This window comes from Fundulus heteroclitus, chromosome 20 (assembly GCF_011125445.2).
Source record: "Fundulus heteroclitus isolate FHET01 chromosome 20, MU-UCD_Fhet_4.1, whole genome shotgun sequence".
Taxonomy (NCBI): Eukaryota; Metazoa; Chordata; class Actinopteri; order Cyprinodontiformes; family Fundulidae; genus Fundulus; species Fundulus heteroclitus.
In genome coordinates, this window is record NC_046380.1 from 121580 (window position 1) to 145805 (window position 24226).

Here is a 24226-nt window from a genome sequence, read left to right on the forward strand (position 1 = left end):
ATGAGGGGAATGGGGTACCGATTTTTAACTGAAATGTCATTAAGTCCCCTGTAATCAATACAGGGGCGGAGGGAGCCATCCTTCTTCCCAACAAAGAAGAAACCTGCGCCCGCAGGAGAGGAGGAAGGGCGGATAATGCCGGCTCTTAGGGCCTCGTTGACGTATTTCTGCATAGCATCTGACTCTGGCGCAGACAAGGAATACAGGCGACCCCTAGGGGGAGTTGTACCGGGTAGTAGGTCGATACAACAATCATATGGGCGGTGCGGAGGCAGGCTCGTAGCTTTGGCCTTATTAAAAACCTCCTTCAGGTCATGGTACTCAGGAGGAACCCTAGATAGGTCAGGGTAGGTCTCCTCAGACCTACAATCCAATCTCACAAAAGGTTGAGCCGACAGTAGGCAGCAACCTGAACAGGCGGGAGCCCACCCCATAATCTCTTTCTTTTGCCAATGTATTAGGGGGTTGTGTCTCCTAAGCCAGGTGGCGCCCAGGACAATGGGAACCTGTGGAGAGTCAATTATCATAAATGTAAGCCTCTCCCTGTGATTACCTCCAATTAGCAGTTCGATTGGCTCCGTGACGAGGTGGGAGTGGTTCAGTGGATGCCCGTCCAGGGCAAGGACGCTGTGAGGAGATGGTCCCGGGTGGAGTTTGATGTTCAGAGTCCTCGCCAGTCCTTCGTCCATAAACTCTGTGTCCGCCCCAGAATCAATGAAGACAGAGAGGTTATGAGATTTTGCAGAAACAGTGAGTGTTGATGGGAACAGGAGATCTGGGGAGACAGAGAGTTTTGTGCGGCTCAATAGGGATCTCCCCCCCCCCCTACTGAGCCTGACCTTTTACTGGGCACGAACGGACGTGGTGCCCCTCACCACCACAATAGAGACAGAGTCCGCGCAGCTGTCTGCGCTGGCGCTCCTCCTTAGTGAGGACTGTCTTCCCCAGTTGCATGGGTTCAGGATCCGCTGAAGCATGCGGGGTCAACGGTGCAGCAGAGGCGGATGAAGGAGTCCAGAGGCGGGATGAAGGCGCCGGACGACGATCCCTTCGCCGTTCCATTAGTCTGAGGTCGACTCGTGTGGTAAGATCTTCCAACTCCTTGAGAGTCCTGGGGTAGTCCCGGGTAGCAAGTTCATCTTTTATCTTTTCGTTCAAACCATTAATGAACACATCCATAAGAGCGGGCTCATTCCATAGACTATCGGCAGATAGCAGGTGGAAGTCAATAATATAGTCAGAGACGGACCTGTCTCCCTGCTTGAGGGATAAAATACCCCTAGAGGATTCCCGGCATGGCAGGACAGGGCTGAAGACTCTGACCAATTCATGTGAAAAATCATAATAAGAATGGCAAATCAGTGAATCATTCTGCCATTGAGAAGCCCCCCATAATTTAGCTTTGCCGGTCAGCAGGGAGATAACAAAAGCAACTTTAGAGCGATCCGTGGGATAGGAAGATGGTTGTAACTCAAAGTGGATTTCACATTGAGTTAAAAACGCTCTGCACTGATCTGGGTTGCCCCCAAAAGGCTCGGGGGGAGTTAGACGCGGCTCAGGCAACGTCGACGTCATCACACGTGACGTGGTGACGGAGGCGGATGTTTGCGGAAGTGCGGGAGCCTCTTGGCTGCGGAGATGACCTAGGATCTCGGCGACACCAGCCTCAAGCTGCGAAATAGACTTTTCCACCCCCGTTCGCCACTCTGTATCTGGCAAAGAGTCCATCTTTCTGGCCAGATTGTCCTGTAATGTGCGGGAGCAGGACTCTGATTTCAGCCGACACAGGTCAGTGGCGTTTTCAATGTTTTTATTTACAAGCAGGAAGTGGACTCGCCCTCTCCACGCGCAGTAGCTCGCGCTTAGTGTGGTTAGCCCCTGAGGCAGAGACAACAGGTTAGTGAACAGTGGTCGGTTCACGGTAGCAATGTGAAGGACTTATCCACTAACCTGAAGTTGGGGTAGCTGGGTCCGGAGAGCCGGCAGAAACCCAAGCGAACTGATCCGGGAGTGGAGGGTAGCGGGCGAACAGGCAGGGATCCGACAGGGGCTTTTCCAGAGGCGTAATCCGGGGGAGTCCAGGTCCAGTACACAGAGGGCAATTATCCGGCGGCGGTACAGAAGGGAGGTCCAACAGGGAGAGTCCGGGTCCAGTCCAAGTTCGTTCACGGGTAGGCTCAGAAGAAACACAGGGGTCAGGAAACAGGCAGACAGGGACGAGAACGCTGGAATGCTCATACGATTTGCTTGAGACAATCTGGCACTGGCATCTGATCTGCACAGGGATTATAAGGAGGTGAAAACAGATGAAACCAATGAGGACTAATTGCAGACACGGTGGAGATGAGCAGGTGTACCGGTGGGACAGATCAGTGCCAATGCCAAGATCATCACAGTGTTGACTCCATCAGTATAGCTGCTTCACTAAATTCATGCAGCCATGTTTCTGTTAAAAACATTACATCAAGATTATTGTCAATAATGAAGTCATTAATTAAAAGGGATTTTCCTGACAGAGATCTAATATTTAATAAACCCAGTTTATATGACTTAGTGGTTGATGATGTCTCTGTGACAGGTTGCATCTGACAGTTTGTGATTTTTAAGTATTTGTTCCTGTTTATCCTTTTGTTTTTCTTATTTCTGCCACGTATTATCACAGATATTCCATAATCTCCGGCGAAAGGCCCCGGCTGATGCTGGGAACTCTCATGTCTGATAAACGTGTGGCCAGGGGCCAATCTGTATCACAGCGAAGTAATTTGGAGTTCCTCAGTACCAGAGTGTTCTGTGATACGTGGAGGAGGAGGATCTGAGGCTCTGAGGCCTTTGGAAAATCCTGGTTTATTCACAGCAGAATGGCTATGTGGAGAGGATGTCATCTGTAGGCCAATCTTAAATACTTTGTTCATGTTATGAGAAAATTCCAGAAAAGGAACTTCTGGGCTTTGTGGAGAAGAAGGGGAGGCGGGTCCAGTCTGGACCGGTGCTTGTGAAGATGGAGGTTCTTGGTCCTTTCGTTGTCCTGCTGGGATCTGGGATGAATCGTCCTGTAGCTCTGACAACGCCTCATTCTGTGTCATCTTTCTGGCCATCTTTATCTTGGCTTGTTCGGGCTGCACTGGGCTTATCATTTGTTTTGGCACTGGATGTACTTTGTTTTGGAACAAAGCTGATGACGCATGGTTCACAGAATAGAAGATGTTTGAAATCATCCGTTTTGCACCTGACCTATTTAGAGAGAAACGATCTCTGTTGAACAGACGTCTTCTTTCCCAAAATATGTTAAAGTTGTCTATGAAGGTTACAGTTGTTTCTTTGCATGTTTTTTCCAGCCATTTGTTTAGCATCAGAATTCTGGAAAAAATCTCGTCTCCGCAGTTAGCGGGTGCGTGAGGCCCGCTAAGAAAAACCTTGACATTCAGGCCATCAACACGTTTCAACAAACGAATGTAATCCTCTTTTAATACTTCTGATTTTCTTATATGGTTGACGTCCTTCAGGGCTTCAGCTTGTATTATGAGGTTTTCCAAGGTCGGACGTTTTCTCAAGATCCTTGGAAGGTCTGTCTGAAGGATGTCAGTTAAATCAGACACCAGGCCACTGTTCATATCGTTATAAATCAACACCTCTGTGTTTTTCTTGTTACAGAAGTGTTTAATCCCCCTTACAGAACCATTGCATAATATCAGGGTCCTTGGCCCTGTGGCATGTCTTTTCTCTGATGTCTTAGAACGAAAATCGTTGACATACCTCTGGTTTTTGTCCTCCTGGGTCACATTTTGGAGTGGAGCAAATCTGTTTAGTAACGGAATTCCAGCATTTCCAGCAGGTTTACTCCTATCATTTGTTTTGAGAACAGCCCGCTGTTGTTTCCCTTGTCCTGGGACATCTCTCTGTAGTCTCGGCCAGTTTTCTTTGTCTGGGCGTGGGGTTCGTTGGTCCTTTGGTCTTGCACCCAGAGTGGTCCAGGGATTCTCATTTTCCTCAGGGAACTGTTCGCTGAGTCGCTGGGCTGGTGGTCACCGCTCGGAATCACGGGCAGGGTCGTATCATTTCCATTCGCGGCGTTTACATCATAATTCACTTCAAGTCGACAGATTTTCAGTTCCATAACAGCTATCTTCTGTAAAAGCTTGTCAAAGTCCATTGTGTTGAAGGAAGGCATCTTTTCAAAATCCAAATCAAAAAATAAGTAAAATAAAATAAAAAGAAAATAAATAAATAAAAACTAAATCCAACTTTCTGTGGTTTAGGTTAAGAGATAAAAAGGAGATAAAAAGTAAAAGGCAGGAAAATGCAAGCAAGCAGAGAGCAGAGAAAAAAGCGTCCGAACAGGCAGAGAGGCAGATGTGATGCTATGCTCTGGCTTAAAAAGAGTGCACTGACAGCTGGAAGACGCCACAGTGTTACCCCATAGTGGTATTCCTAGGTCCACTCCTCTGTAACGAGGAGTCGTCAAGGTTGATGTTGGCTTGGCTTAAAGGAACAATGTTTTGATCGCCCGTATGAGGGTGAGAACTGAGGTGAAGATTGGTCGGAATAATCCTATTGCTGTGTTGTAAGTTTTTGAGAGTTGGAACCTAAGGCCTCCTCTTCTGTTCAAGGTTGGTCTTTTTCTCTTAACGTAGATGGCTTCCTTCACACCCCTTTCAAACCATCTGTCTTCTTTGTCCAAAATGTGAACATTTTGGTCCTCAAAAGAGTGTCCTTTGTCCTTTAGGTGTAGGTGGACAGCAGAGTCTTGTCCTGAGGAGGTAGCTCTCCTGTGTTGAGCCATGCGTCTGTGGAGAGGTTGTTTGGTTTCTCCAATATAAAGATCAGAACATTCCTCACTGCACTGAACTGCACACACCACTCCGCTCATCTTAGGTTTGGGGGTTTTATCCTTGGGATGCACCAGCCTCTGTCTGAGGGTCCTGTTTGGTTTGAAATGTTTTGGGATTTTGTGTTTGGAGAAAATCCTCTTGAGTTTTTCAGAGACTCCAGCAACACATGGGATGATGATGGAGTCTCTGAAAAACTCAAGAGGATATAACAGAATAATAAGATACGCTCATCTTTGAGGAAGCTTTTTTCGTGTCCACCAGAACAAGCTTCTTTTCATATCAATAATACAAAACTATAAATAAACATCTGTTGGAAAACAGTGTTTGATGACTGACTGATAACCTTCAGGTTAAGGTGAACATGACTCAATAAAGACTTTGATTCTCTCTGCGATTAAAAAACAACAAGAAACTATGAAAAAAAAAAACACAAGACCAAGTTTCTTTTTTAAAATAGTTTTCTTAGTAAAGGATTAAAAATAAATCAGCAACATGACATGTTTACTGACAAGTTGATTAGAAATCCTGAGAAGACTGTGGAATCTGCCTCTGGTTTCCTTGTGCTGTTCTCAGGTCACCTGTCCCAAGATGGCGGCTGTAATTTATGCGCTTTCACAGTCAATGTGGGGTCTACTCTATGAATGTCTATGGATGCCACACCAGGAAAAAAGTTAAATAGTCTAATAACTTAGAAAACACATGTTAAAGCCAGTAAGAATGTTTGAATTACTGCACAAAGAGCCTCAACTCATCCTCAATCATTTCATTGGGCTGATATTCACAGATAATACCTACCAGACAGAGAGTTATTTTTTAAACATTAAATAACTTTAAACAGTGTGTAATAGCACAACAACCTACAAATGGACTCTACACAGTTTCCCTGATAGAAATGTGTGGAAGGTAATAAACATGGTTGTCAGTATTTTTATGGCAGCTGAAAGATTAAAATGAGAACTTTGGATGGAAACACGCCTTCATCACGTCTCTGCAGAGACGCCTGGAGATCCACCTACAGAGCAGAACAGCAGCTTCCTGTGAGTGAAACCAGCTGGAAACCTCCAACACTGCTGCTCCAAGCTGAAGGTGAGCCAGAACCAGAACCCTGAAGGTGAGTTAGACCCAGAACATTAATCAGAGTCACTTTGAGGGATGTTAGTAGAGGAGGGAGGAGAACCATGACTGACTGGACCTTCTGTGTTTTCAGCTTTACTCAGAGACTAAATGGCTTCCAGATCAGAGGAGGATCTCTGCTGTCCGGTCTGTCAGGACGTCTTTCAGGATCCGGTTCTTCTGTCATGTAGCCACAGCTTCTGTAAGGAGTGTCTGAAGAACTGGTGGAGAGAGAAAGCAGCACAAGAGTGTCCAGTTTGTAAGAGAAGATCTTCTAAGGATTAATCCACCCTGTAACCTGGCTCTGAAGAACCTGTGTGAGACCTTCCTACAGCAGAGAGACCAGAGAGCTGCAGAGGATCTCTGCAGTCTGCACTCTGAGAAACTCAAACTCTTCTGTCTGGACCATCAGCAGCCAGTGTGTGTCGTCTGCAGAGATTCAGAGAAACACACCAAGCACAGATTCAGACCCATCGATGAAGCTGCTCAGCAACACAAGAAGAACCTTCAGGAAACTCTGGAACCTTTAAAGGAGAACCTGGAGCTCAGGAAGAAAGTTCTAGAGGAGTTTGATCAGACAGCAGAACACATGAAGGTCCAGGCCCGACACACAGAGAGGCTGATTAAGGAGCAGTTTAAGAAGCTTCATCAGTTTCTAGCAGAGGAAGAGGAGGCCAGGCTGGCTGCACTGAGGGAGGAAGAGGAGCAGAAGAGTGGGATGATGAAGGAGAAGATGGAGGCTCTGAGCAGAGAGATAGCAGCTCTTTCAGACACAGTCAGAGCCACAGAGGAGGAGCTGAGAGCTGAAGACGTCTCATTCCTGCACAACTACAAGGCTGCAGTGGAAAGAGTCCAGCGCTGCCCCCTGCTGGAGGATCCACAGCTGCCCTCAGGAGCTCTGATAGACCAGGCCAAACATCTGGGCAACCTGGCCTTCACCATCTGGAGAAACATGGAGAACATGGTCTCCTACACTCCTCTCATCCTGGACCCAAACACTGCTAATCCTAGACTCATCCTGTCTGAAGATCTGACCAGTTTGACTTTAGGAGAGGAACAGCAGCTTCCTGATAATCCAGAGAGGTTTGGGTCACGGTGGTCTGTCCTGAGTTCTGAGGGCTTCAACTCAGGGAACCACAGCTGGGATGTTGATGTTGGAGACAGCAAAGGCTGGGCAGTTGGTGTGGTAGCAGAGTCTGTCCAGAGGAAGGAACTCATAAAGTCTGGATTGTTAGCTCTATTATTCTATGAAGGTAAATGGTACGCACATTCTCCTCCATCTCCTTCCATGGTTCTCTCAGTCCAGAAGAAGCTCCAGAGGATCAGAGTGAATCTGGACTGGGACAGAGAAAAGCTGTCCTTCTCTGATCTGGACACTAACTCACACATACACACCTTCACACACACCTTCACTGACAAGATGTTTCCATACTTCCTCACTGGGGGTAAAGTAAAAATCCTACCGATGAAGATCTCAGTGAGCAAACAGCAGCTCTGATGTTCTCAGCATGAAGAACACAAAGTCCAGATGAAACCTTGATGATCTGATTGAAACTCAGTGATTTTAAACAGGAACCTGGAGATGATCTGATCTGACTGATCATCTGAGGACTTGTTCATTTCTGCCTCTTAAACATTTTATTTTATCCTGAATCTTTGGTGGTTAAATGTCTCCTTTGTTTTAATCTCTCTAAAGCATTCATTAAATAAAGTTTGATTGATTTCATGTCAGGTGGGAAACAGTTGGCTGCAAATAAAACATTTATTGTCTCCAACATCTTGACAGCGTCATGTCAGTCTGTGCAGAGGAAAGTTTGTCTCTGATACAAAGCTGGACCCAACGGTGCCACTAAGGTCCAACCTTCAGGTTGGAGATGTTAAGCTCTGGTTCCTCGGTGTCCTAGGAGAGTCTGGCCAGACGAAAGGACATACAGTCTGGATTTATGGGAATATGGTTCCTGCTCGGTAAATATTCTTCAAGAACACCAGCAGCTCCTCTGGCTGATCTCCTAGTAAAGAAGAAGCTCCAGAGGATCAGAGTGAATCTGGACTGGACCGCAGGGAAGCTGTCGTTTTCTGATCTGGACACCAACACACCTTCACTGACGAGATGTTTCCACTGAATGGCACCGACAGTGACGCCAAAATCTTACCAGAGAAGATCTCTGTGATAAAACAGCAGCTCTGACGTTTCCGGCTTGTAGAACAGAAAGTACTGGTTATAGATTACTAATCTGTGTTTTGTAGCAGACAAGCAAACATGTATTAATCTAAACAGTTTGATTGGGTTTTTATATGCTTAATCCATAGAGCTGCCATAAAACCAACATCTCCTTCTCTCTAAAGAATTTAGTTTATTTTGATCCATTTTATTGGAGCAGGGACACATCTACAACATGCAGGACAACAGTGTTTGAGGTCTAGATGAATACTCCTGCTTATGGAACACCAAAGAGCTCAAAATTAAATGAATAAATCAAACATTATGAAATAATTATCTACTCAAATAAATAAGAAATAAATACACAAAGTGGCAATGGAACACTGGATTAACAGAATGCATATAAGATTATGACCTGATTATCATAAAATATTTTAATTTCTTCTTGAAAAATGTTAACCTTGTCTGCAAGATAATGTTATGGAAAATGATTATTAAAAGAGTAATACACTGTTTCATTAAAGAGAAAGAGAGAGTCGGCCTTGTCTGTCGTCTTTATTCCAAAGACAATCGCATCCTTTTTATTTCATAGCCTTTAGCAGGAAGTTGGTTAGTTTACCTCCAGCTTAATTTAATTCAATTCAATTTTATTTATATAGCGCCAATTCATGAAACATGTCATCTGGAGGCACTTTACAAAGTCAAATTTAATCATATTATACAGATTGGCCAAACATGTCCTATATAAGGGAACCAGTTGATTGCTTCAAAGTCCCGACAAGCAGCATTCACTCCTCCTCTACACTACTGGAGAAGTGTAGAGCCACAGGGAGAGTCGTCTGCATTGTCCATGGCTTTGCAGCAATCCCTCATACTAAGCAAGCATAAAGCGACAGTGGAAAGGAAAAACACCCATTAACGGGAAGGAAAAACCTCCAGCAGAACCGGGCTCAGTATGAATGGTCATCTGCCTCGACCGACTGGGTGTTACAGAATACAGAGCAGAGACACAACAAGACAGACAAAAAAGTACAGAAGCTCACATTGATCCAGGAATCTGTTCTACATTAGATGATAATAGCGGGTGATCTGTCTTCCCTGGATGATTTCACAGTTGTCAGATCAGGTGTACCTACTATGAATAAAAAAGAGAACAAAAAGTTAAAAACTGAAATGACAACAGTCATTTCAATGTAATGCATTGCAAAACTAGAGAACAGTAGAAATCAGCAGAGTGAGTGAAATAGACCCTGATGTCCTCCAGCAGCCTAAGCCTATAGCAGCATAACTATAGAGGTAGCTCAGGGTAACATGAGCCACTCTGACTAGAAGCTTTGTCACAAAGGAAAGTTTTAAGATTAGTCTTAAAAATAAGTTAGGAACATACGGGGTAATCAGAGCTCTGATATATGATGGAGCTTGATTATTAAGGGCTTTATACATTAGAAGAAGACTTTTAAATTATATTCTTGATTTAACAGGAAGCCAATGAAGGGAAGCTAAAATTGGAGAAATATGATCCCTCTTGTGGATTTTCATCAGAACTCTTGCTGCAGCATTTTGGATCAGCTGAAGGCTTTGAACTTCATTTTGTGGACTTCCTGTTAGTAAAGAATTACAATAGTCCAGCCTTGAAGTAACAAATGCATGGACCAGTTTTTCAGCATCGCCCCTGGACAGAATGTTTCTAATTTTGGCGATAATCCTGAGGTGAAAAAAGGAAACTCTGGAAACCTGCTTAATATGGGATTTAAATGACATGTCTTGGTCAAAAATAACACCAAGATTTTTTACTTTATTACCAGAGGCCAAGTTAATGCCATCCAGATTAAGTGATTGATTAGGAAGTTTATTTTTTGAGAACTCTGGTCCAAAGATTACTACTTCTGTCTTGTCAGAATTTAGATGCAGGAAATTTAAAGTCATCCAGCTTTTGATGTCATCAAGACATGACTGCAGTCGAAGTAACTGATTGGATTCATCAGGATTTATGGATAAATATAGCTGAGTGTCATCAGCATAACAGTGGAAATTAATCCCATGCTGTCTGATAATTTTGCCGATCGGAAGCATATATATACAGTAAAGAGAAGTGGTCCAAGGACTGAACCCTGTGGTACTCCACAGGTGACCCTAGAGTTTGAGGAAGATTTATTATTAACGTGAACAAACTGGAATCTGTCCGACAGATACGATTTAAACCAGCCTAATGCTTTCCCCTTAATCCCTACAGTATGTATGTCTTTGTAGGAGAATATTGTGATCAGCTGTATCAAATGCAGCACTGAGATCTAACAGGACAAGTACAGACACAAGTCCATTATCTGAGGCCATGAGAATATCATTAGTGACCTTCACCAGAGCTGTTTCAGTGATATGATGAGCTCTGAAGCTTGACTGAAACTCCTCAAGTAGGTCATTACTTTGTAAATGTTCACAAAGTTGATTAGCAACTACTTTCTCAAAAATTTTAGATAGGAAAAGAACATTAGATATAGGTCTGTAATTTACTAACTCACCTTGATCAAGAGAAGGTTTCTTAAGTAAAGGTTTAATAACAGCTACTTTAAAAACCTGTGGTACATATCAATTTACTAAGGATAGATTAATCATGTCTAAAATAGTACCACTGATCATAGGGAATATGTCCTTAAACAACTTGGTTGGGATTGGGTCTAACATACAGGTAGAAGGTTTAGATGAAGCTAAAATTTTAGATAGCTCAGAAAGCTCTACTGCTTCTATACAGTTCAGACACTGCGCAGGTTCTAAAGATTCCTACAATGCTGCCTCACTTACTGAGGACGAGGTAATCATGTTTGGGAGGATGCCAATTATTTTATTTTTAATGGAATCAATTTTATTTATGAAGAATCCCATAAAATCATTACTGCTAAGAGCTAAGGGAATGGATGGATCAACAGAGCTGTGGCTCTGGGTAAGTTTGGCAACTGTACTGAAGAGAAATCTAGGTTTATTTTTATTCTCAATTAATGATGAAAAATATGCTGCTCTAACTCTGCGAAGGGTCTTGTTATACAACAATAGAATGTCCCTCCAGATTAGGTAGGATTCCTCTTGGTGTGTAGAGCGTCATTTTCTCTCCAATTTCCCAACATTGTGCTTCAAGGAACGCAGCTCTGAATTAAACAAGGGAGCAAGCTTCCTGTGAATAATCACCTTCTTTTTCAAGGGAGCTACATTGTCTAATGCAGAAGAGGAGGAGGAGCACTCCTCCTCCTCTTCCCACAGATCTGGGAATGTGGAAATTTGAATAATTGGAGGGAGTTGACTCATTTATACTAACATAGTAATCTTGTAGCCAGGTTTCTGTGAGACAAAATAAATCAACTGTTTATCAGAAATCAATTCATTAACTAACAAAGTCTTTGGAGGGAGAGACCTTATATGTAATAGACCACATTTAATTGTTTTATTTTTAGATTTTATGATTTGTTCCTTTTAGAACAGTTTTTGATCTTTTAAGTTTTGGCCGTGGGAGAGACACCATCTCAATAGGGTAATGGGTGGGTAACAGTACAGAAGCTGCAGAGAGGTGTGTTAAACTACGGCTCTGCTTCCTGGTCTGGACCCTGGGTTGTCAGCATTAAGGAAAAGTAATAAATCCAGCCAGATTCCTAGAAAGTAGAGCTTCACCATCCAAAGTGGGATGGATACCGTCTCTCCGGATCAGACCAGGTTTTCCCCAGAAAGTTTGCCAGTTATCAATGTAGCCTACGTCGTTTTCAGGACTTATCACTGCACCATATCCCACTTGGCTGACATCAGAGAAGTGGTGGAGCTCTGCTCTGACAGGATAAATGTCTTTAGGTGTAATGCAGCCAGCTGGTCCATTGGCTGGAGAAACGATGGTGAACAGCTTCATCCTAGTGTTGTGCAATTATACACTGTTTAAAGTTATTTAATGTTTATTAAATAACTCTCTGTCTGTTAAGTATTGTCTGGTGATAATCAGCTCTTAAGCTGATTATCACAATCAGGACAATAGTTGAAAGGAATGATTCGAGCACTGGCGATCTTTTAACAGCAAACTCTGCACACACATAGAATAAAGGAATGACAACTTCTCTTCAAGATCAAGAATTTGATAACATAAATAAAATGGATATCCAGAGAACATCACTATATAATGCTGTTCATCTGAATTAACACTATATTTCAATCAACATATACTGTATTTTTCAGGACTCAGCAGGCAGAGCCGTGCCGTTTCTGCTGGTTCTGCCTTCTCTGTTCTTTCCGCAGGTGACTGCAGTTGACAGGTGGGCGGGGCGCGGACACCTTCAGCTTTTTCAGCCGTAAACTATGTATTTACTGCGCTTTGCCCGAACACTTCATAAACGCATGCCCTGAGCAGCGAAAAGATTGGGTCCGTCGGCTGTAGCGGAGAAACCGGCGGACCAACCTAAGTTAACGTTAACACCTCCACGACTCTGTCTCAGAGCAATAATTATTACGGCTCGAGACACCTTAAAGTTATCCGCCCTGGTTGACTCAGGGTGTGAATTAAATTTGATTGACCAATCTTTTGTTCGTCAAGCTCAGCTCGAGATTGTTCTTTTGCGTGCTCCCCTCCAGGTTTCCGCCCTGGACGGTGGCGTTCTACCACGCATAACTCATCAAACCAAGCCTCTTGAACTTGTTGTCTCAGGTAATCATAGAGAGCAGATTTCGTTTTTAATTTTTCCCGTGAAGCATGCTCCGCTCGTTTTAGGTTACTCCTGGCTCAAACAACACAATCCACACATCAACCTGACCGACCGACGGGTCGAGTCCTGGTTACCTAATTGTGTCTTAAGTTGCTTGCAGTCAGCCGTCCCAACCTGCCCAACTTCCGTTCAACCCTCAGCCGAAATAGACCCTGTGTATAGACCCTGAGAACTTGAAATTAGTACCTGAGCAATATTACGATCTTAAGATGGCCTTTAGTAAAACTCAGGCCAGTTCGTTGCCACCTCATTGCCCATATGATTGCGCAATCGGTCTCCTGCCAGGCAGCAGATAAAATCAAGCCTGTACTCGATTGGCCGGTACCTGAGACCAGAAAGGAGATCCAGCTATTCTTAGGGTTTGCCAATTTTTACCGGCGCTTCATCAGAGGCTATAACCAGATCGCCGCCCCCCTCCATGCTCTCACTTCAGTTAAGATCCCGTTCGTGTGGAACCCTGAAGCAAACTCTGCGTTCCGTATACTGAAGGAAAGGTTCTCTCAAGCACCCATATTAATTCACCCTGATCCTTCTAAACAGTCTACTGTTGAGATCGATGCCTCCGACACAGGAGTTGGTGCAGTGTTATCCCAGCACTCGGACCAAGACCAGAAGCTACATCCCTGCGCCTTCTTCTCCCGACGACTGAGCCCAGCGGAGCGCAAGTATGATGTGGGTGACAGAGAGCTCCTGGACATAAAACTCGCCCTGGAGGAGTGGCGTCACTGGCTAGAAGGGTCCGAGCAGCCAGTGCAGATCTGGACGGATCACAAGAACCTCGCTTACCTCCAGACAGCCAAGCACCTCAACCCCAGGCAAGCACGTTGGTCCCTCTTTTTCTCTCGTTTCAATCTAACCATCTCTTATCGTACTGGATCCAGGAATCAGAAACCACATGCGTTGTCTCTCCTACACGCACCCCAGGACTCTTGAGAAGGAACCTGCACCTATTCGCCCTCCATTGGGAGATTGAAGGTTTCATCACCCAAACACTGCACTCCGATCCAGACCCAGGAAATGGCCTGCCTGACCGCACCTATGTCCCGTCCTCCGTCCGCTCCCGAGTAATCCAGTAGGCTCACTCAGAGAGTTTCCGCCTGCATGGCATCCCTCAGGACGTTCTGTCTGACCGTGGTCCACAGTTAATTTCTTGGGTTTGGAAGTAGTTTGCCTCGGCCCTTGGAGCCAGGTATACCCTCACTTAAGGTTACCACCCGCAGAACAACGGTCAGACAGAACGGTTGAACCAGGAGCTGGAGTTGGCCCCCTAGTACCACCCCGGTCTCAGTGTTGGCCTCAGTGGCCACTGTCTCACGACAGCTACCTTCTTCCCGTGCTAATCTTTGCCCTCTGTGTCTCTCAGGTTCCCTCTCGTGCTTCCTTGGCTTCCTCTCGTGTTGGATTCTTCATCTGTGCTCTGACGTTTCAAGCCAAATCATCCGGTTCCGTTCGTCCTGGATTTTTGCTTCGGACTCCCTCTCGTGCTCCCATGGTATTACAAAGTCGGGCTGAGAAGCCTCGCCGGATCTACCTGGAACATTAGGCATGTGTTTCAATCCATTCACAATGCAAATCCTGAGTTAAACAAAACATTATTTGATTAAATAACATTTTATTTGAGTTAAAGAATTAAATTTCACCTTAAAGAACATAGAATGAGCTTAAATTAGCTTCACTAATTCAGAACAACATTTGTTATGTTTTTCAATCCATCCACAATACAAATCCGAGTTACACAAAACATTATTTGAGGAAATAACATTTTAAAGAATGATTTTATCAGTAAAATCACAAATTTTAGGGACGCTCAATTTTATTGATACGATTATACCTCCGGCAGGCTAGGGGTCGCTGTTGCGATGAGTCTTTAAAATCGGCTAATCCTAAAGCTAAACAAAAACGCCTTTAAATCGACATTAATATTCCATATTAATGCTGTAACAACCCTCATAGCACTATTGAACAATGGCAGAGCAAATGAACAAGCCTTATGCTTGAAACAAGCTTTTTTCGTCCCTATCCGGGAACTGGAAGTTGTCAGAAGCTAATAGCCATTTGGCTAGCAGACCTTCTGCGCTAACTTTAAAAGCTTCAGCTTAATTTTTAGCCATAATGAGTGAGCCGGATAACATAAACATTAATATCCCATCAATGTATGAAACCCTTGTGGAGATAACGTTTGTTATAACCATAAAAATATACTCGAATCAGCACTGACATGGTATCAAAATGCTCGCGGATGCTAGCGGATGCTAGCGGATGCTCAGCAATTAGCTCCCTGTGTTTAAAAACACAATGTACGCATTCTACAAGCTTTCTAAACAAACCATGTAACCCTCCCTGTTCATCCTCTGCCAAACCTGTTGGTGCCTCAGTGTGAGTTCGGTTCACTTTGGCCATACAAGGAAAAGCCGTGGAAAGCAGGGGGTACGTTGGTTCTTTCAGCAGCAGGCTAGTAGCTCTGCGGCTAGCCAAAACGTGGTCGGAACAAGGTAGGCCGGGTCCTGCATCGTGCATGCAGTCTCTGAGCTCTCAGCTTGTCTGGTGAGGGAATACGGTCGATCTACGTCGTCTCGAGTCAGCATTTCTTGTAACAGCTGAGGAAAATAAACAAAGCTGTTTCGACATTCTTTACTTCAGCGGCTGGTTTCGCAGGAGTTAGACTGCTACTGCAGCTTCTGATTCTAGTCGGCAGATCTCTCAACCTAGTCGGGTTCTCTGCTCCGCAGAAGACGAGTATTATCCCAACTTGTGGGCTTCGAGTCCATGTGAGGCCCGCCTGGCTGGCTGGCGGCCCCAGCCACGCTCTCCTTCAGATGTCCCAGGCAGAAGTGTAGCATTTGAGTACCATGTGGGAAGAAGTGGCTCGCGGGGGGGGGGCTGGCCTCCCCAGCCACCCTCTCCTCCATGTCTCAGGAATAAAGTGTAGAAGAAACTGAGGGGTGTAGTCTGTGGGAGCAAGCTTTTTAGCACTGATCGAACTGTGCTGAGAGAGCTGTCTCTCTGTCCGTCCATCCGTCCGTCCGTCCGTCCGTCCGTTTTCGTCCACTTATCCGGGGTCGGGTTGCGGGGGTAGCAGCTTCAGTAGGGAGGCCCAGACGTCCCTCTCCCCAGCCACTTGGGCCAGCTCCTCCTGGGGAATCCAAAGGCGTTCCCAGGCCAGCAGAGAGACATAGTCCCTCCAGCGTGTCCTGGGTCTTCCCCTGGGCCTCCTCCCGGTATGACGTGCCCGGAACACCTCACCAGGTAGGCGTCCAGGAGGCATCCTGACCAGATGCCCGAGCCACCTCAACTGGCTCCTCTCGACGTGGAGGAGCAGCGGCTCTACTCTGAGTCCTCCCCGGATGACTGAGCTCCTCACCCTATCTCTAAGGGAGAGCCCAGACACACTACGGAGAAAACTCATTTCAGCCGCTTGTATCCGGGATCTCGTTCTTTCGGTCACGACCCAAAGCTCGTGACCATAGATGAGGGTAGGAACGTAGATCGACCGGTAAATCGAGAGCTTGGCCTTTTGGCTCAGCTCTCTCTTCACCACAACGGATCGGTACAGCGCCCGCTTCACAGCAGACGCTGCACCAATCCGCCTGTCGATCTCCCGCTCCATCCTCCCCTCATTCGTGAACAAGACCCCAAGATACTTGAACTCCTCCACTAGGGGCAGGACATCCTCCCCAACCCGGAGAAGGCACTCTACCCTTTTCCGGTTCAAGACCATGGTCTCGGATTTGGAGGCACTGATCTTCATCCCGGCCGCTTCACACTCGGCTGCGAACTGCTCCAGTGAGAGCTGTAGATCACGCCCTGATGAAGCCAATAGGACCACGTCATCCGCAAATAGCAGAGACGCAATCCTAAGGCCACCAAAACGGATCCCCTCAACACCTTGGCTACGCCTAGAAATTCTGTCCATAAAAGTTATGAACAGAATCGGTGACAGAGGGCAACCTTGGCGGAGTCCAACTGTCACCTGAAACGAGTCTGACTTACTGCCGGCAATGCGGACCAGACTCTGACACCGGTCGTACAGAGACCTGACAGCCCTTATTAAAGGGTCCCGTACTCGATACTCCCGGAGGACCCCCCACAGGATCCCTAGGGGGACACGGTCGAATGCCTTCTCCAGATCAACAAAACACATGTAGACTGGTTGGGCAAACTCCCATGCACCCTCCAGGATCCTGCTGGGGGGCTGTCTCTCTGGAAGTGTGAAATACCTCTGCTCACAACCCCCATTTGATTTGTCCTCTGGTTACATGCTGTTCAAAATTCACTCTGAATTTTGCCATGGTGCGATGACACTAGCCCAGGTTATTGTGGCAACTTTTTGGAGATGGTGATGAAGGGGATCTTACAGCAAGGTCATGACAGACCGTATTCCTCTTCTTTTCACAGACCTCTCTTGAAATAAGGCTTTTACTCTCTCTGACTCCTCGAAATCAGCCCGCTGCATTGTTGTGTGAGAGTCCAGTACTGAAGCTGTAAACATCCCTCTGCCTTTTAGATTAAATATGGTAAAATACAGTTTTGGTTTCAAGAGTCTGTTATTACTACAGAGGTCTACAATAGAAACACCACCGGGTGACCACAGCCTGGTCAAGAGATTATAACAAATGGTAATTCCGCCCAGTTTGAGTGGTCTTTTGGATTTTTGAGTTCGCAGAGGAGATGACAACACAGCAGCTGCTGCAATGAAAGAAAATAAGTCGAGATTTCCTTTTTTTATTAAATCTATAGGAGCTGTGATGCCAGAAATTTTATAACTTTTAAGGGCAGAAGAATGTTTCATGATGATTGATTTTAAACAGGTTGGAGTTTGCTTGTGGTTACTTAAGGTTTTACAGTCCTACTGCTGTATGATGATGAAAACATATTGTTTCATTTTCGTATAATAGAAAAGCCACCCTTTGAAAAACAAGCGCACAATCGGCTTTAGTTTCAAGTCCATGGACATCCTTAAGATGTTCAGAAAGCCACCAGCCAAATCAGATATTGGGTTTAGAGGGTTCCCTAGCAATCTCATAAAGATAGCTAAAAAGCTGCCTATCCGATTAAAGAGACCGTATGGATAAACAAAGTTAAAGGAAACTGGCAAAAGGAATATAATGAAATAATTATATATAAAAAGAAAAATGGAAAAATAAAAGTAAATAGATAAATAAAAAGAGAAAATGGAACTTAAAAGAGGTGCAGCGTTGCACAGGGGATGCGTTTTAGGGAAGGACCGGTTATATATTTGTCATGACCAGCAAGAAAACACTAACTAATATCAACATAAAATGTTAAAAAGGAATAAGGGTCCAAGTGTCTGTGAGATAAAGAGATGTATCCTTACAGACGACAGTCAGGCTCATTATAGCCTACCCACCCTCCCTTCTAAAGTGACCGAGGCATTTACATATTAAAGAAATATATATTTCAGCATTGGCTCTGAGTCGAAATGTTCAAAAAATGAAAGACCACAGATCTGTGTAAAAAATAGTGTGGAGGCCTGCATCTGTGTTCGTTTGTGTGAAGTAATTCTGTTAAAATTAGAGATACCATGGTTTCAAAAATGTTTATTTGTGTTGAAATGACTGCAGCTCTAAACACAAATAAATTTGAGAGACCTCAAGCAAGCGTGAAAGATTTAGCAAAAAGTTTGATAGAAGGAAAAAAAGACTTTAATAACAGAGTCTGGCGTTTCACATTAAATGTCCGGCCCAAATTAAATTGATACACAGAGAGATTAACGTGGCTTGAACAGAAAATATTTCAGGTTTGTTAGAAATAATTGAAACTGAGGATAAGCTGTACATAAAGGCTTGTTTGATTTACTGTACTCTAAAATTAAGCTGATGCGTTGGGGCTGTATTCGGGGTATTTCACTATAAAGATGCACTGAGCTTGTGTTTGACAATAGATTCATGACAGTTAGCTGTATAAATACCAGATTAGAGGCTCTTATATTGTTATTTTAGAATATTAATAGACTGGCAAACAGCAACAAAGCCGCGATCAATGAATATTGTTAATTGAGGCAACAAGTGTGAGACATTGAGGGGCTGTTTAAGCCTTAAAAGAAAACGGGTAAGAAAAATGTATGCAATCCAGATGCTGTAAGGAAAAATTTGTATAAATGTATAAACAATAAATAAGGATATGAAAAGCTTGTGGGTGAAGAAGTTGAAGTGGGCATTGCATCAACAGTTAATAAAACGAATAAATGAATGAATGAATTAATGAATTTTTCAATAGAAGCGGAATAAATTCAGAAACTTTACACTACCTGCTGATGTGAAGGAGAAATTGAGAACACAGCATTTACTGGACATCTTGAAGTAAGTAGAACTGCAAATAAGAAAAAAATAATTAGGATGCCGCTAAAGTCTGCTACTCCAGCAGACGTCAATAAAGCGCCACAAAGGTTACAGGCTAACTTGGATAATACTGCAAAATTAACATGACTGGAATTATTCACTAACAATGATACATTTAGGATTAAAACAACAGTAAAAAAATTGTTTTGGAATTACCAAAGTTACCTACAAGATTTATGGAGATTTAATATCCCTCCACTCAGGCATGAATAAACCAATAATTCTCGTTTTAACCAGATGTTAAACATCCTGATGGAAGAATAAACATATTACAGAGTTTAGCTAACTATTTGCCTAGGAGTCTTTTAGGCTAAGATTATTTTAAGATTTTCCTCTTACATACGTTAATTAAAAGAAATAAGGCTAATTAGATTAGTTGGATATTTTGGATCTGGTCAGGATAACGGAGCGACTCCTGGACACAAGGTGATAATAAAAGGATAACAGCTTGAAGATGATATTAATGAATGAAGGTTGACTCTGAGGAACTTTAAATCTGCAATCACCCATCATTGTAACTCCTGCTGTGCAAAGAACATCTTTAACAGGACTATGCGTGACTGCTTTGCTTTACATGTGATGGATTTCAGCTACACAGGGTCATGGGCGTGAACCAGATAGGTTGGCGTTCGGGGAACATACCTAGAACACACCTTTGGATTTTAGAGGGAAGAACATTTAAATATGGTGATTCAGCCAGATACAAGCGGCTGAAATGAGTTTTCTCCGTAGTGTGTCTGGGCTCTCCCTTAGTGAATGAGACAGGAAGATTGAGAGGCCGTCTCGTCAATGTTACTCTGAGGTGTGGTTGGGATCTCCTCAGGATCCAACGCAGTACCCGATGACTCCCTCTAAAGACCCTTTATCCACCAGAACCTACTCACCCGACTTGTTTTCCTTCAGGTACTGGTATTCGGTACCAGTTCCGTTTCAGTAACTACTCCAACTGAGCCGAGGCGAGCTGAAGATATAACGTCAGAAGACTTCTGGTCACTGATTGGCTGGGGGGTGGAGTCAGGGGAGCCAATCAAACCCGCCATTTTAAAACTCGCCACAGATACTGACGGTACCACGGGTCCAAAGATGAGGGCCGGGCCTATTTATGCTTCCATACGGAGGGTTTGGACCGCTGTGCTGTGACGACCCGGCACATGGAGGCGGTACTGAGGAGGAAAATGACCCGAACCGTGTAGAACCGATCCTAGCTGGTTCTGATTGGGTCATAAATGTTCTCCTACAGATCAAAGCACCTCTATCCAGAGAGGAAAAGGCTCGTTCTGACCAAAGTCCAACTCAAAGCAGAACACGTTGTGGTTCTGACTCCACGGCTGGGTTCTAGTTAAAGGGAACCAAGTCTTGAGAACATGGCTCACCTGCAGCAATGATTTCCTCGTTCTTCTCGGTGCGGAGCCGCACGTAGGTGAGCTCGTCCTCCGGGTCCATGTCCTGCACGATCTTCTTGGCCTTCATCAGCAGCGGTTGGACCAGAGCCACGTGATGCACGGTGCTCTGGTCTTCCAGAGTCGACCGCAAGATGATCCCTAAAGAGAACGTTGGCAGATTAAACGGATGACTTTAATCTGATGATCCTTTTCAGCACCAGGCCTGCATGGTACCAGGAAAACATGCTGAGAGCGACACTGATGCTGAAGGTTGGGACGATGATGAAATCGTCTGCAATAAATGAAGAAATAGCCAAGTCTCCAGAGTTTATGTCTTTCTGCTGCAGGTTTACAGGAGACTCAGAGTCCAGGTGGCGATTAAAGCTATAGCTGGTAATCCTGTTCAGAAACACTTTTTTATATACTGGGTGAAATCATACATCCTGACAGTAGTCAATACATTTTCACAAAAAGGAGGTTAAATGATTAGAACTCTGTGGGAGCTGCAGGCCTGTAAAGTGCAGGAATCAAAAGTGATAGAGAAATGGCCCCAACACTCTGGCCCCTAATTTTTCTATTCTCAGCAATAATCCAAGAGTACTTTCTATGTCAGAAAAGTAATGACAGCACGTCTAGGAGAGAAACACGGCTACACAGATCAGCTCTGAGCCAGTTTTCCAGTCTAGAGGATGGAAAAGAGCTCAGACAGTTGGTGGCAGTAAAATCTCAGCCAACAGCTACATCTAGGAGAGAAACAGGGTTAGACTCTGAGAGACAGCATCAGCTGAATCATCTACAGGAGAACAAGAAGTTGTTGATAGCAGCAGCTCGGTCGATCTGTCCCCCAAGATAGTGTCAGAGCTAAACAGAACGTCAGACCAGGTGTACCTGCTATGAAGAAAAAAGAGAACAAAAAGTTAAAAGCTGAAATGACATCAGTCATTTCAATGTAATGCAAATCTGGAGAACAGTAGAACTCAGCAGAGTGAGAGAAATAGACCCTGATGTCCTCCAGCAGCCTAAGCCTATAGCAGCATAACTATAGAGGTAGCTCAGGGTAACATGAGCCACTCTGCCTAGAAGCTTTGTCACAAAGGAAAGTTTTAAGATTAGTCTTAAAAGTAGACGGGGTGTCTGCCTCACGGACCAAAACTGGGAGTTGGTTCCACAGGAGAGGAGCCTGATAGCTAAAGGATCTGCCTCCAATTTTACAATATGTGTTTTATCTAACCCTAACCCATCAGCTCACATACTGATCTACCTCTGCTGTTATCTAGATATTGTAGTTTTCCAGATGGACTCTTTCTAAGATGGTATCATGGTAACAAAATAAAAAACAAATACATGCAATCACCTTATATTAATAAATAAAAATCTGACCTTCAGTGTTGGGAATGATGACTCCCTCAACCCCTTTGTGACTCAGGATCCTCTACATTATTTCTTCCACTTCACTCTAAAAAACAGCAGCTGTTTTTAATTTAAAACAGAATTAACACAGGTTTTTTTTGTTGTTGTTGCTTTCTTGCGTGCATATAGTGAATAGAAGGGAAAAAACAGGAAAAAATACATGGATACCTTGAAGTGAGAAGCAACTTCACCGACGCCCACCCCCGCCAGTCATCCACGCAAAACCGCGCGGATGACTGGCGCATTACTATATAACAAACACACTATTACAATTTTTGCATGCTGATGTTTGCTTGTTGTGCAAATAAAGACAGGTAACAGACACTGTATTTATTCCCTTTTAACCAGCCACCAGAAAACAAAAGCTGGATGAAGCTCTAGTCTCCATGATAGTGTCGTGTTTTACCTTGCGGTGGCATGGAGGTGTGTGGATGTTCTGATGAAGAACACGACAAGGAATGTTCTTTAACTGAACTTTACTTGCTCCGGCAACAGGTGAGTTACAGACACAGCTGGCGGTTGGTACACTGCGTTGTTTTGGCCTCTCGCTCTGGCACAGACAGCGTTTTAGCAGTGTCCATACAGCGAGCATTGAGTGCCTTTACAACTTAACAAAAGATAACAACACTCTCGCGATAATCTCAGGTTATCTAGATGACTGCGCTGCATTTACTGACTTAACACTAGGCTCGGAGAAATCAAACAAAATACAAAAAACATTCTTTTATGCTCATAACAGCTTAAACTGCCTTACAATAGTGAAGGATACCCAGCCTTTCACTATTGTGGATGACGTTGAATTCAGGACAGGCTGGAGAACCCCCTGGAGTACTGGGCTAATCATCGGTCACTGTACCCCAATCTGTACAAACTTGCACTTCACAGGTTGTTTTTTTGTTGCAAACCCCAAACATAAAACGATATATACATGCATAAAGATATTCACTGTATTTAAATTTTTAAGTGGAATTATCTGTAAAATAACATTCTAATGTGTAGATACTCTTCAAACCAGCCCCTCAGGACCCCGTCACAAAAATGTTAATTAACAGCCTCTGGCTTGACATCAGTAAGGGAAATAAAAAATTAAAGACTGGGGGAGGTTTTTAGAACCTTGTCCTTGTTGTATATTATTTTTGTTTTGTATGAGACAAATAAAATATTACTTATACTAGAAAGATTAAGGTAATGAGTTTTACATATTTTATATATTTAGATATTTGCTTGTCCTCTCAGGTAGGCACATAGATGTATAATATGAAACAAATGTGCTAAAATTCACAGGAGTTTGATGAAAGAGAGAAAAAACACAGAAAAACATTGCTGGATTAATTTGTTCACGTTTTTTGAGACAAAGTAAGATTTCAGACAGCTGAAATATTAGGTTTTTATTGATAGTCCTAAAAACTTCTTCTTCTCTTTTTAAAAGAGTGATTATTCTCACTTTAGTGACACTTTGATAGAGGAATATATAACGCACTTTAACAGAGATTAACAATCACAGATTAGTTAATTGAACTGCCACTATTCCTGTATTGTCATGTTTTATATTAGAATAATAATATAAAAAATGACAATAGTTTTGTCATGTTTTATATTATGACAAGTATAAAACAGTTAAAGGTAAACAGTCAAACAGTAAACAGTTTTACCAGAATAATAAGATACGCTCATCTTTCAGGAAGCTTTTTTCACGTCCACCAGAACATGCTTCTTTTTATATCAATAATACAAAATTATACATAAACATCTGTTGGAAAACAGTGTTTGATGACTGACTGAAAGCCGTCAGGTTAAAGTGAACATGACTCAATAAAGACTTTGATTCTCTCTGCGATTAAAAAACAGCAGGAAACAATGTAAAAGAAAAAAAAACACCACAAGACCAAGTTTCCGTTTTTAATTAGTTCTCTTAGTAAAGGATTAAAAATAAATCAGCAACATGACATGTTTACTGACAAGTTGATTATAAATCCTGAGAAGACTGTGGAATCTGCCTCTGGTTTCCTTGTGCTGTTCTCAGGTCAACCGTTCCAAGATGGCGGCTGTAATCTATGCGCTTTCACAGTCAATGTGGGGTCTACTCTATGAATGTCTATGAATGCCACACCAGGAGAAAAGTTAAATAGTCTAATAACTTAGAAAAACACGTTAAAGCCAGTAAGAATGTTTGAATTACTGCACAAAGAGCCTCAACTCATCAATCATTTCATTGGGCTGATATTCACAGACAATACCTACC

At 43.6% G+C, this 24226-nt stretch overlaps 1 protein-coding gene and 2 pseudogenes across 1 annotated transcript; 1 reads left to right on the plus strand and 2 right to left on the minus strand.

The window, feature by feature from the left end:
* Positions 1–958: 958 nt before the first annotated feature.
* On the minus strand, positions 959–2390 carry LOC118567234. The gene is made up of 3 exons (XM_036151879.1): positions 1951–2390; positions 1387–1878; positions 959–1111 (listed from the first exon to the last, which is right to left on the minus strand). Exons 1-3 carry the CDS (start codon positions 2236–2238, stop codon positions 959–961), a joined length of 933 nt encoding a protein of 310 aa, XP_036007772.1. The 5' UTR covers positions 2239–2390.
* Positions 2391–6042: 3652 nt separating this feature from the next.
* LOC118556628 lies at positions 6043–7615 on the plus strand (annotated as a pseudogene).
* Positions 7616–14239: 6624 nt separating this feature from the next.
* Positions 14240–22229, minus strand: LOC118567235 (annotated as a pseudogene).
* Between the last annotated feature and the right edge of the window lie 1997 nt (positions 22230–24226).

Excerpts from the sequence above, each read along its gene's own strand:
- LOC118567234 (XM_036151879.1), bottom strand. The coding sequence starts at position 2,238 with ATGAGCATTCCAGCGTTCTCGTCCCTGTCTGCCTGTTTCCTGACCCCT. Across the intron at positions 1,879-1,950 it reads CCCAGCTACCCCAACTTCAG|GGGCTAACCACACTAAGCGC; the intron begins GTTAGTGGATAA and ends TCTCTGCCTCAG. Across the intron at positions 1,112-1,386 it reads GCAAAGCTAAATTATGGGGG|GACTCTCAAGGAGTTGGAAG; the intron begins GCTTCTCAATGG and ends GGACTACCCCAG.